Raw genomic sequence first — 13,400 nt, 5'->3', positions numbered from 1 at the left:
ATGGCCCCTGGGAGAGTCTCAACCAAGTCTTTAGCTCACTGTCCCTTTCACAGAGAAGAAATATCCCCACATATCAGTCTTTGTCCTGCCCAGGGGCAGTCCAGTACCGAAATGCTAGGTAATTCTCCTCTGAACAAGAGTACCACAGCAACCCCATACACGTGTTTCAGCCTAGTTGGGCATCATCAGTGAGGTGAAGCTGTGTCTCTCTAAGAGCAGTGAGCAAGGGGTCCACATCTGGAGTCCCCTGGTAACTTAGGGTGAGACCCAAAGTTACTTGGTATGCAAAACAAGGGGGGGGAGTATGGGAAACTCTCTACCAGCACATACACAGCCCATTGACTTGTTCTTGGGTGGGTGGCCCCTGGGAGAGTCTCAACCAAGTCTTTAGCTCACTGTTCTTTTCACAGAGAAGAAATATCCCCACATATCAGTCTTTGTCCTGGGCAGGTCAAAGACTGATATGCAGTGAAATGTCTTCTCTGTGAAAGGGACAGTGAGCTAAAGACTTGGTAGAGTCTCTCCCAGGGGTTACTCACCCAAGAACAGGTTGTTGGGCTGTGTTCGTACTGGTAGAGAGATTCCCAGACCCCCCCTTGTTTTGCATAAATTAACTTTTGGTCTTACCCTAAGTTAAAAGGGCAATCCAGACGTGGAACCCTTGCTCACTGTTCTTAGAGAGGCGCAGCTTCACCTCACTGATGATGCCCAACAAGGCTGAAACACGTATATGGGTTGCTGTTGGTACTCTTGTTCAGTGGAGAATTGCCTAGTATTTCGGTGCTGGACTGCCCCTGGGCAGGACAAAGACTGATATGCAGGGAAATTTCTTCTCTGTGAAAGGGACAGTGAGCTAAAGACTTGGTAGAGTCTCTCCCAGGGGTTACTCACCCAAGAACAGGTCGTTGGGCTGTGTTCGTGCTGGTAAAGAGATTCCCAGACCCCCCCCCCTTGTTTTGCACCACAATAACTGATCTCAGGCCAAAATAACCAGACAGACTCGGAGAATATGGAAAACAACTACTTTATTATCAATTCAATAAAGTAGGGAAACCTGGCAAACAAACAGATTGTAGCTCACACACTCTCAAAGCATTTCAATTACACAAAAGGCTTTATACCTCTATGTACATCAGCTATGATGTCATCCTACGAGGCAAACAGTAAAAATCTATTGGTCGGAGTGATTGGTTAGGGGAGCATATATACCTATAGTTCATTTTGGTGTTAGTAACCTTATTGGCTGCTCCTTATCTGTTAGGCACGCCTTAAACTACCTCTTATTACGTATAATACAGATAACAGCAGCAGATTGTCTTTTGCAACAAAGTATGGTTCATCATTGCATGGGCCCTCGTGATTGGTTGGGACTCTCTTTCAACCATGGACGTTCTGCTCATTAGCAGCACGTAAGCAAAACGAAACCTAGGTGCAGAGAACAAAGTCAGACAACTGCCCACTTGGCCAATTAGCCTACCATCTCTCAACAGTTAGGCCCTAAGCAAAAGCTTCTTCTTTGTAGTTGACCCTGCTGACTGTTCTCTTCCTCAGAACCTTAAAGGGAGTGAAGGTACATTGCTATCTTCATCTGGAGCTTTATGAATAGGCCTTGTTTTCTGGTCTCGCACCATGTGTGAGGAGACCATGAATTTGTCCATTCTGCCCTTCTATTTAGTGCTATTTGATTCAATTATATTAAGTACTATTACTCTCCTCAGTTTCTGGAGTCTTGGTTGCTCCGTCTTGAATGTACTTTCCATGTCTTTAATTAGACAATAATTGGCACTTGCAGATGTTCACTCCTTTACTTAATATAAGAGAAATATGTCCTGCATACATGGCTTATCCTCTTCGACTCCTTTCGTGCCTTACAGTTGCCTCTTGCTGTGGCCTCCTTGACCCTAAGCCAAATAAATATTCTTTCTTCTTGCACAAATTTGTATTCCGGTGCTTGTCAGCTCTGCAGCCTTGGTCTCTCTCCTTCAGGTTTCTCGCTTACTACTGTAGAGAGTCAACGTCCATTTTCTCATCATGGCTGTTTTACCTCTGTTATATTTTCTACTGCATCAAGCTTCTATATGTCTCATCTACCTTGCGTTTCTTCATATATACATCTACTCCATCTCTTCTCACGTGCCTTCTCACTGTATATGATTTCTTCGCATTCGCATATATGTTCACTTTGTCACTTCAGTCATGTCTTCATTCTTTCACATATTGTTACAGTGCGCCATCGGGTCTTTTCTTCATGACATCACTTTACACTTCTCAGACTTCACATATAGCTCTTCTATGTTCAGCGGGGTCTGCAGACTTCCTTCAATCACTACAGTTTGAGGGTACATTCAATACAGTTGTCTGAGCCCATAACGTCTCTCAGATCTATGATGCGGTATTGGGATGATACCTGGTGTCATGCACAGTGTTCTCTTGCTGTTCTTCCACTATGACAGAGGTGAGGGTGCGGGCTCTATAGATGACATGTACATCTGCCTCTCTACACTAACCATTAAAGTTTTCACAATTAACCCTGGCTCATGGTCAGATGATATGGCAACAGTGGATAGGACAGAGGGTATGCCTATGTTTCAGAGTTCCACTATGTCTATCTGCATCAGTGAGGCAAATATCCCAGCCATGGGCATAGAGAAAAGACTCACACAATATTTGAAGCTGATAACTTACAGCTATATGCTATGAAAAGCTACAGCTATAAAACAACATGGTTAACACATAAACAAAGCCTGGGACACCACACCTTGTGCCAAGGAATGGGGTACTCCCCTTAGGCCTGGGCAATATGAACCAAAAGTCACATCTCAATATTTTTGGGCTGAATGGCGATATACAATATATATCTTGATATTGTTTATGTGGGTCAAATGCTCAGTTGTAAGCCGCCAACTACAGGGTTCCTCTTCCTGTTTGAGAATAAATTAAAAATTATAGTATATGTAATAATGTATATATCTTATTGTTAACGATATTGTCTCATCCCATATCAATTTTGAAAATATATCGGTATATCTCCAAAACTCGATATATCACCTAGCCCTAACTACACTGCGAGTGCGGAATAATATGGGTACATCAGGAAAAGGAAAAAATACTGAGGGACTCCACACAGACAGATAAAACTGCAGTTATGAAGAAAGATATGCAGCTATGTCAATTCACACCCAATATAAGCATCCCACTTTCAATCCATGTAGGAGCAACAACACTGTTTCCTCTACTCTTTGATGGCACATCTTGTTACGGCTCTCTTGGAAGCACGCATCATGGTATGCTTCTCCAAGACTAAAGGCAATTATTCATGAGTTCATTTGAAGGACACATAGTTCACCTTGCCAGTGCCACCCTTCTTAAGCAGAACAGATCAATACAAAGTTACTCAAGGGAAATTGATTATGGTTCAGGTTCTCACCCTCTGCTTCTCTGGGTCCACGTAACGAATACCGAAGTAGTCCTTTTCCAGCAGGCTATAGTGGTTACAGATGTGGTCCAGGAGAAACTGACCTTTTGTTTCCCTCTGAAAAAGAAACATGTCAATGGTTAATTAAGGCAAGGTGACATAGTTCACAGCTGCCTGCTCTTCCGCCAGACATAAAGCAACAACAAGCTGCTCACAGCAGGCTATTTATATTCACTGTAATGTTAACTTTCAAGCATCCCGTGGACAAACTATGAAACATAACCAGATTAAATCAATTTACAATGCTCACATTTGTTTGATTGCCAGGAATACTTGATACGAATGAGCTCACGTATATGTTTAGCATAGAAGGATACGTGTGTACTGATGTTTAAAGAAAGAAAGATGTAGTTGTGAGCATGGTTCATTAAAAAGGCACTGGACAATAATTACGACTGATATCCCTGTGACTGAGGGGCTGTAAATCACTTTTTTTTAAATGTATTATATAAACCTTTAAAAAAGAAAAAACATAAGAAGCACCTGTTGAGAGCATAGAACAACCTTTTCGCAATGCTAGCACTCCTCCAACTCAAGAAAGAAAGCACCTTTTCCTGAGACTGATCCATCTTACTGTGTTCAAGCTCGCATTAGTGCGTAATAGGTATAACCTGAAGCCCGTTTCAAGCGGTCCTTATCTTCCACCTACAATAGGAGATGTTTGCTTGTCAGTTTCACTTTCCTTCAAACGTTTGTTTAAATCATCCAGGAATAATATTAAGGCGAAGATGAGTGTACGATTGGATCCTTCAAACATCCATTCCCACCATTCTGCGGCACTCAGTGTTTGCAGTTTCACAAATACCGGACCAAATGTCCGAGTTCTTGGCGTGCGTAGTATCGGGCAAAAAAGAGTTAGATGTTTCAGCGTCTCTGTGCAAGATTTACAGAAGCGACAAGATAGCTCTATGTTTGGATTATGTAAATTTTGACATTTTTTGGTGGCCATTAGATTCAGTCTAAACCTCATGTATGTGGTTCTGGCTGTGGAATCTGTAAATTGGGTCAGGTAAGCTTGGGGATTTCCATAAGCTCTAGCCTCACCTGGTACATCAACCATCCTTTTACTCTTGCATCTTTGTTCGCATGGTAGATGCCAATCCATAATCCACACTTTTTCTTTTGACAAGAAGTGGATTTTCCAGCAGCATCAAAGGCTTGATGTCATACGATCAGGGCTGGACTGGGAACTAAAAGAGGCCCTGGAAATAATTACTGGGGACTGAAAGAGGCCCTGGAAATAAGTACTGGGGACCAAAAGAGGCCCTGGAAATAAAGTTCAAAGTGGCCCTATATGACACATTTTCAGCAAGCCCAATGCTTTTCCTATGAGAAAATTTGGAAATACCACAGAAAAGAGGCCCAGGGTGCAGAGGCCCACCGGGAAATCTCCAGAGTTCCCTAAAGGCCAGTCCACCCCTGCATACGATTCCAGGATCTCAGTACAATACTTGTTCCACATTGCTAGGGTAGTGCTAGCAGGACCCGTCTTCAGTTTTAGTATGTCATACTGCAACACTGGATTAGTTAGGGTGCTTTTTCTGAAGATTCATAGTAGGCTCCAGCTTACTTTAGCGTGCATCGATATAAAAATCACTTCTTTAGTTATAGTCTCTTTCATGGGAATATAGCTTGTGTCCTGAGGTCTGCATCGCTAGTATGTTGGCGGCTACGCCCACGACCTGATTTGCCTGCACACAGTGCCAGTTCCTGTGTCTACACACTGCAGGACACTAGCTGAGCATCTGCCGCTGCGCCAAGCCCATGCCCGCTCCAGGCACGGTACCAAAGTATTGCAATTCGACCAGTACGATCCAATCACAGGCTACACACACCAGGCCCCGCTTCAGCAGCAGCATCTCAAGTGCATTCGATCCCGCGGTGCACTCACTCTCCCTTGAATAGGGCGTCCAGTAACCTTCACGCCAAGAGACATTTCAGGTCTTTGGACCAATACTTTCCCGCCTGTGGCTCCAATACCCGCCCACAAGCATTCTCCGAAACCCTAGACACCACAGTCTTCCCTGTCCTGACGAAGGCCCCCACAAGAGCATGGCTAGAACATAGCCACTACAAAAAGCCGAACACCTTGGTGTAGACAATAACTTTTGAATTATAGTGTCACAAATGGTTTCACTGTATATATTTGTTGTTCATTTTCTGTATCCACTGTAACTGTTTATCTGATTTGACTACTGTCGTGTTTGTGTATCGACAGTAGATTGTTTTGTCATGTGGATTACATGTACCTATGGGCAAGAAACTTAACTTGCTACTGTTTGTCTGGCAATCTATATTGCTTTATCTGTATAATCTGGTGTTCTGCATTATACATTAGCTAATAAGTGTGTATATATGCTACAAATCATAAAAAGAAGTATTACAACTATTCAAGTGTGGTATTTAAACTTCTGTGATTTGGGAATGAGCCATTAGGGGGTATGCTGGTCCCACTGACCCATTCATTTGTATCTGATGATCTGAGGACACCCTTACATCCATGTGGACACCCCATGACCCAGTTGACAAAGGAATTGCAGTGGCACTGTGAAATTCCGCAAGCGCCCTGAGACCACCAGCGAATGCCTTTCTTTTCCCAGTTTGGGCACAATACACAGCTGGCTCGCTTTGCGGGCACCCACTTATCAATAAGCTCCAAGTCGCCGGCTTAGACGGCGACCAGTGGCCACTTAGAAACATGCCCTTGATCGAGCGCTCAGGGGAACAAATTCTCCACTGCATTTGCATGAGCAGAATGTGGGCGCAATATCGCCCTGAATATTATTTTCTAATCATAGTCTGCAATGGTTTTAAGAACGACTGCAGCTTGTTCTAGTTGACATCCTTTATTACCTGTACATTTTGTATAATGTTATAATATGTATATGGTATCATGCTTTTTTCCTGAATGAAAGGTCATATTTTAAAATAACCTGGGAAGGCCCTATTGGATTACAGAGGCTGCCTCTGGGCACCACGCTGTAGCATGCACATCAGCTTTGAATAAAGCACAGCCCATGAATTTGGCCCTGTTAACAAAAGATGAGTACGTTGTTCCTGCAAAGCCCTTGTTTGACTTTAGGCTGTAGACATAAGGCCCTCATTGTCTGGGGATGCGTGTGGTCTTGTGCAAAAGGGATGTGACCAAGCAGCTCAGGCTGAACTGCCCCTTTTGGGGTGGGACCAAGCCTGATTTGCATATGGTCTTTCCCCTTTTATAATGGCGTGGCAGGCGAAGAACGATGGTCTGGAGGGTTGCCCAGAGCTGTGCCCATGGTTATAATGCATTCAATACCTTACAGCCATCACCCCTCTTGTTTTGCGATATGGCCCTCATTGAGGCAGGTCAGGGGAGGGATACGGGAGCAGAGGCATGTTATAACTCCTGTATTGACTTGGGACATGTATAAAGGCATTCGGCTCCCATTTTCTTACTCACTTACTGACAGCTACAATAGCCCTTCCATAAAGCGTTCATACCTTGGAAGATGTTCCTTTAAGATTTCTTTGTGAAAATCCTTCTTAAAAGGGCCCCTAGACCGAGTAGGCCCTTTCCTATTTATCGCTTTGTCGGAGTGACACAGACAGGCAATGCTCTTGGCTCCCCCATCACCCAATAGTGACCCACTTCCTCAAACACATGTTCAGGCATCATCTCAAACGTCATCAACACACATCATTTTCCAAAGAGCAGTAGAGATGTGCCTTGTGGCACTGCTCAGGACCCAACCTCCAGTTTATGGCAGTGGCATTGCTCCTTTATCCAGCATATCATAATGAGCAAAGGTAGCCTCTCCGGGCTGGACTGGGTAGCAAATGCAGCCCTGGGAAATGTTGCCAAATCTGCCCACCCTATTACATCAAGCAAGTGCAGCAAGCAAACCCCACCAGCAAAAGGGGCAGAAAGATAGAAGCACACCTCCGCAGAGAAATGTTTGAAAACACTGGAGCAGAACACAGCATTTTACAGCACATTCTTTTCGCATTTATACTCAACGAGAACCCTCATTCAGAGCACTCCTCATCAACTCAGAGTGCAGCATGTTTTCCTGGGGTAGTGGAATACCAAAGAGTGCATGAGCAAAGCAGAACGTTGCAACTTCACTTACGAAAGTCTGCCTTGTTTGCCCAGGCCCAAGGCCCAAGATTAATTTCCTATATCTCCTTTACCAATTACTTCAAATAGATGTCTCCTTCTCGTTACCATATTAAACAAAGAAGTGAAACTGAAAGTAGAGTGAGCCACTTCAGTCAAGTCAACATGCCAGAGGACCACCAAGTAGCCATCACTGGAAGTTCAGCTCCATTTCAAAGTAAAATGATCAAAGCATTGCGGGTATGCAAATCATCCCAATTGAAAGCCTTCAGTGCCTCAAAATTGTCTTTATCTTACGCTGCAATTCTATTTAATACACAGCTTCTTCAACCGAAGACAGTCTTATTAGGGTTCATCAGTGCAGTACAGTCTGACAGCCTTCTTCTTCTGTTTGGTTCAAACCGTAATAGGCGGTACGGGTGTGTTTCCATCCGATTGGATGATCCACCATATGCATGCAAGTCCACAATATAGTTACCTCAGTTCAAATCACACCTTGCCCCTACTCAAGATCTCATTTGAGTAGTCTCTTGTAAATCCAACAATGTCCAACAATTGATCAGCTGCCTTAACTATAATCAACATCTTTTCAGTTTTGCTGTGTTTGAGAGGAACAATTAATGACCTCATTCATAAAAAGTAAAAACATCTTCTTTGTCAGCACCGAAATGTTCTCATCCAGCTGTTTCAGAATTGTCTGAACTTCAGAAACACCTGGTGTAGGCAAATCTCAACGACCCTCGTTGATCTTAACCACAATGCGGATGACCTTTCACCTGCATCTGTACAACCACAGTAGCTTAAGGCACATTCACAGTCATTCTTAGTGATTGGCCTGGTCCTCTCGCAGATACACAGGACACTTTATACACATATCACAGTCATCCCCACAACAATTCCTGCAGATAGGTTTTTTCGTCTAAACATTCTTTGACATCATAGGTACCTGCACATTTAGTACAGTGTTGCGTGCCTCAACAGACACTTGCTACATGGCCAGACCTCTGACACACTTAAACACCTCAATGGTGGATGGCACATACTTAACCGTACAAAATCTTTCATAACCAATATGCAGATACAGCGGTATCACCGTAGATGTAAAAGTAACCAACAGCACAGTAGACTGCACTAAACCCTCATCAGTCCTTCAACCCAATCTCTTCACTTCTGCCACTATACCATGCTTAAGTTCCACCATTAAGGTCTCCAGACTTCCACTGGCCGGCACACCATCCAGCATCCACTTACCTCATTTTACACTCACTGTTGGAACAGTATAAACCACATGAATATCTGCCACCTTTCAAAAATGCATTACCATTTCTTTTTGCCCAATAGTTTTGCAGCACATCAAACGCTTACTCCCTCCTATCTTTCGTATGTACCATGGAGATTTAAACATCACTTGAACAGATTCTGCTATTTCAATTGGGCACACATTCCCCAAAGTCTGGTACTCCTCTTCCCTCACCACAATAACCAAATGATCCCTTTCTTTAGAGGTACTGACATATCCATCATCCAGCATAGCAAATTGAACACTAGGACCTTAATTATTCACAACTTCCCCATGGTTCCCCCCATGCATGGCACCACATCACTATTAACAGACACCACCTCCTCATGCTCCAAGACCAAATATCTAAAAGACACAGCAATCCCAGGGCTGCCACCAACAGCCCTAGGCGAAGGAGACATGTTTCAATCCTCAGTCTGTCTTTTACTCTTCTTATATAAAGGAACAGTTTTCCATGCAAAGTCACTGGGCCCTGACGAGTTTCCAACTTCCGTAAAGCCAGTGTAAACTCCCATTCCATAACTCTCTTCCACCATCCACGGAGTGACTCTCCTCCCATCTCTCTTCTCCACGAGCTTCCAGCAGGCCCAAGCAATCATGTAACAAACAGACCTGCTCTCGATTCCCCCGGCCTACACCTTTGGACCGTCCAGCACCACCAGCCCGGATCCGCGACCTTGCTTTTCCAGAATCAGACACATGGCGTCTGACAGCATTACTGTTGGAGCACTGGGGCATATGAACCAAGCACCAGCAAAATGTGGTGGGTTTAAAAAGGTTTGGAAAATAACATTAAAAAAACACTGGAAAGTGGGTGCCACCCTTGTTTACAAGGTTAATTATTTATCTGTAGTTTAGAGTAGCGTGTGTGGTCCTGTTGCCAAAAGTGTCCCCTCTTGCACAAAGAGCCAGAGTACGAGATTTGCAGGTTCCTTGATTGGTGATCAAGGAGATTGTAAGCACCTCCTGTGCAAACCTTCATTGGTAGATTCAAATCGCAAGTAGAAATCTCACATAGTCCATTCATGTCTTGTAAAGACTAGTTTATTTTTGAGACAAAGGCAATTGTCAAGAGGCGCATGGGCAAAGAATGGTGGACACGCCAATTAGCTTAAAGCATATCTTTAGCCCCAGAAAATTGGCTTTGTGTCACATATGACTTAGTCCAGCATTGTGCACTGCCCTGGAGTCAGCAGAGAACCGGGCATATCTGTTGAGTGATGCGGCCTGCCCGGGCTGTCAGGGCACCATAACACTGTATACTGAGTCCCGCTTGTGCTCATTGCAAGCATGTCGTATGTTTGACTACTTCATTGCTTGCCCAGTGTTTCTTGTCAGATTTGAAAACACCACTGGCTACGGCTCTGAATATATATGTCGCCTGCTACAATGTACATATATACAGAGCATGCATTTAATCTGCCCACATTGGGAAGCCCCTGGCTGTTCAGCTTTCTGTGTGGAAACGGTTATTTTCTCCCGCCTGCGTAGGGATATCCACCCCCTCACCCCTGTAAGTGACAAAGCCCCAACGCTTGATAGTATCTTAAAATGTGATTATTCAAGTTTCCGTGATGGATGCTGTCAGCGCGTGCTCCCGCCTGAATTCATCAGTTTCCATCTACGACCTCCCGCAGGGCAGAGCCGCCATCCCGCCTGGATAAGCGCGCCTGACACTCGGCCACGCTTTGCATCGATTCCGCGCTCGCTTCCTTTTTTATGTTATCGATGTGGCTGGTGATTAAACGGCCAATTAGATTTGACTCGGCGGAGGCGGAAGGATTTCCACCCGCCGCTCCCTGCGACCAGCGCGCGCCGGCGTCCTCGCGTGTTGATGTTTGCAGTCCTTGCTCATCAGTTTTATTCAGTTTTTGTGCGTGTTTTTGATCGTTTTGAAGCTGACGGTTGTCACTCTTGCGGAATTGGTGGAAAGATGTCCGGCCTCCAGTCGATTGACAATCAAAAAGTTCCTTAACAAATGACACGGCTCCAATTACCGGGTTATCCCTTGGCATATGTGTAATTTTCTTTATGTGAATAAACTGCCAAACATGAGCATATACATTCACAATTACACGCTTCTGTTGCCATGGAAACAGGATGAAGGTGTACTCGAAGCCTCTATTCCATGCTTGGGATGGAAAAGTGATGGTGCAGGCCATGCTTCCGTTTCCATGGAAACTAAAGCCTATGTTTGGGCATTGTTAAATTACAGAAAATGCAGAATATGTCCAAGGACTATAAAGGGCATAGCATAATATAGGTTGCTTTATCGGATAGAGGATGGACAGGATTTAACCAGCACATATTTTTTTAAACAACAGTCAGTTGCCGTTTCTTGCATAAGTTTACTACCCAAAATACGATTTGTGTAAAAAATATAAGTAAAATGCTTAGCCGTTTCATGTGTATTCCCCGCCCTCTTTCCTAATTTCATACAATAAACAATTCCCTCCCCATCCATTTCCAAGCATGTAAATGTAACAAACTGTGGGCAAGGCTGGGATTCTCTATTGCGTTTTAAATGTTTGGAAAAAATACTGCTTTCAGTTTTAAGATTTATTTCGGAGCAGACTTTGCATTCTGCTTTCAACAAGAACTATATTGCCAACTGTGGTCATGTTCCTGATAAAAGCTTGTGGTGACTGCCAGCACTAAGTGCAGCATTGCAAAACATCAAACGTTGCATATATAGTTCTTTAAGAAAAGTATTACAATGCCAATGGACCGACGAAATGGCTATTGCTTTGCATTGGTACAGGGATGAGAAGCACCCGAGACGCATACTCAGCGCCAGACTACTACCTACTAAAGAAAACAGCAGTGATCTCCATCATAAACATGAAACCGCCACAACAATGCAGTTGCAACACAAACAATACAACATTGGTACCCAAACTTCAAAAAATTGCAAGAAAAGGTAACAATGCCAAAACTAATTAAAAACATTAAAAACCCACCCTTGTGAAGGGAACACAGAGAATGTAAACTTTGGGAGCAAAGATGACAGTGTGGGTGAAGACGGGTGCAGGGAATTGATTTGAGCGGAAAATATCAAAATTATTAGCCAATGACTTTAAAGGGAAAATAAGGGGTCTTAGAAACTCACTAAAGCCATCTAAGGTGTACATGGCCTCTTTAAATACATTATATTCTTGTCTTTGGGGCTGAACAACACAGAGCTAGTCTTTTCTGCGTTGAATCAGAAGTCTGGGCACTTTCGGCACCGGGAGAGTGTCAGGTCGTGAAGCGGGGGCACCAGGTCCATTGATGCAGTGCTGTTAGACTGCGGCGACAACTTAGGTCACAGATTCTGGGGACAGCAGGCAGTGTTGGACCGGCAGTGCTGTTAGACTGGTGTGGTGAAGCCGGGAAAGGCCTTCGTTGGTGACCGGGATTGGCTGGCTCAACACAGCATTATGGTACTGCAGAGGCAACAGCTTGGAGCCTGCTGCGAGCTTGCGACCGCAGTGTCAAGTCGGGGATGCTAGAATATTAAGCGGGATCAGATGTCAAAATGGAAGAGCTTGGGCATCAGTGTCGAGCTAAACTCGGAGCAGGTCAGAGTTGAAGATGACTCTGGCAGCTCCCTTGCAGCAGCTTGGATGGCATCTAAGGTACCCAAGCTGGCATCAAGGCGGTTCTGTGCTGTGAGATCCAATCAAGTGAGACCAAAATCAAAGAATGTCCAACCAAGGTTCTAAAAACTTAAACTAAATATACAAACACATTAATCAAATACCCTATAAACCACCCCTGTAATGGAAGGCACCTAATATACTGACTTTGTAAAGAAAGGGGGTTCTGTGTGTATCAAGACAGGATGCTGAGGCAATCATTTCTGCAGCAAAATCAAGTTTAATGAAAAACTTCTTTAAAAAGCCAATGTGTGGGGTCTTAAATATCACAAAGGTCCTTCAAGGCAGATTAGGAGGACAGAACCACTTCAAATACCTTGAGTCTTGTTCTTGAGTCTCGAGAGCGTCCGGATGGGTCGAGTCAATTGCTTCCAGCCGGTCAAGTTGGCATTGAGACAGGTCGAGACGATTGCTGCCAACAGGTAGAGTGAGCATCGAGACAGTTTGAGACAATTGCTTGCAGCAGGTTCAGTCTGCTTTGAGCGGGTTGAGGCGATTTCTTTCAGTGGGTTGAGTCAGTGTTGAGATGGATTAAGACAGATCAAAAACAGGGGATTGTCAAAGGCAGCTGTGGATACTTTCGGCAGCTCAAAAAGCGACTCAAAGCCACCAGGCAGGCTGAAACGCAGATCACAGGAGGCAAACAGTGCCCAGAGCCGGATCTTGACTTCCGGTTGCTGGGGAACTGTGCAGGTCTCCAGTGGTAAGGCGGATCCTTGTTCTGCACTTCCCAGCAAAGAGCACTTGCAGGGGCTGCAACCCCCAGTGAGCAGATTCCTGGGTACCAGTAGTCTCAGCTTGCATCAGGCCTTGGCCAGACAGCACATCACCACACATGTTCCGGTGGGATGGTAAAGGAAAAGGGATTGCCCCTTTCTTGGTAGTCTTTAT

At 44.4% G+C, this 13,400-nt stretch overlaps 1 protein-coding gene across 1 annotated transcript in view; it reads right to left on the bottom strand.

The window, feature by feature from the left end:
- The window catches only part of FRMD3 (FERM domain containing 3), a 924,195-nt gene that overhangs the window by 455,510 nt on the left and 455,285 nt on the right, over positions 1–13,400 (bottom strand). The window contains exon 2 of the mRNA XM_069625881.1: positions 3,428–3,532. Within this exon, the coding sequence (XP_069481982.1) occupies positions 3,428–3,532 (105 nt within the window). The remainder of the gene's footprint in view (positions 1–3,427; positions 3,533–13,400) is intronic.

This window comes from Ambystoma mexicanum, chromosome 6p (genome assembly GCF_040938575.1).
Source record: "Ambystoma mexicanum isolate Mex_15411 chromosome 6p, UKY_AmexF1_1, whole genome shotgun sequence".
Classification (NCBI taxonomy): Eukaryota; Metazoa; Chordata; class Amphibia; order Caudata; family Ambystomatidae; genus Ambystoma; species Ambystoma mexicanum.
Note: the sequence above shows the minus strand (reverse complement) of the source record. Positions and strands in the feature narration are given on the sequence as shown.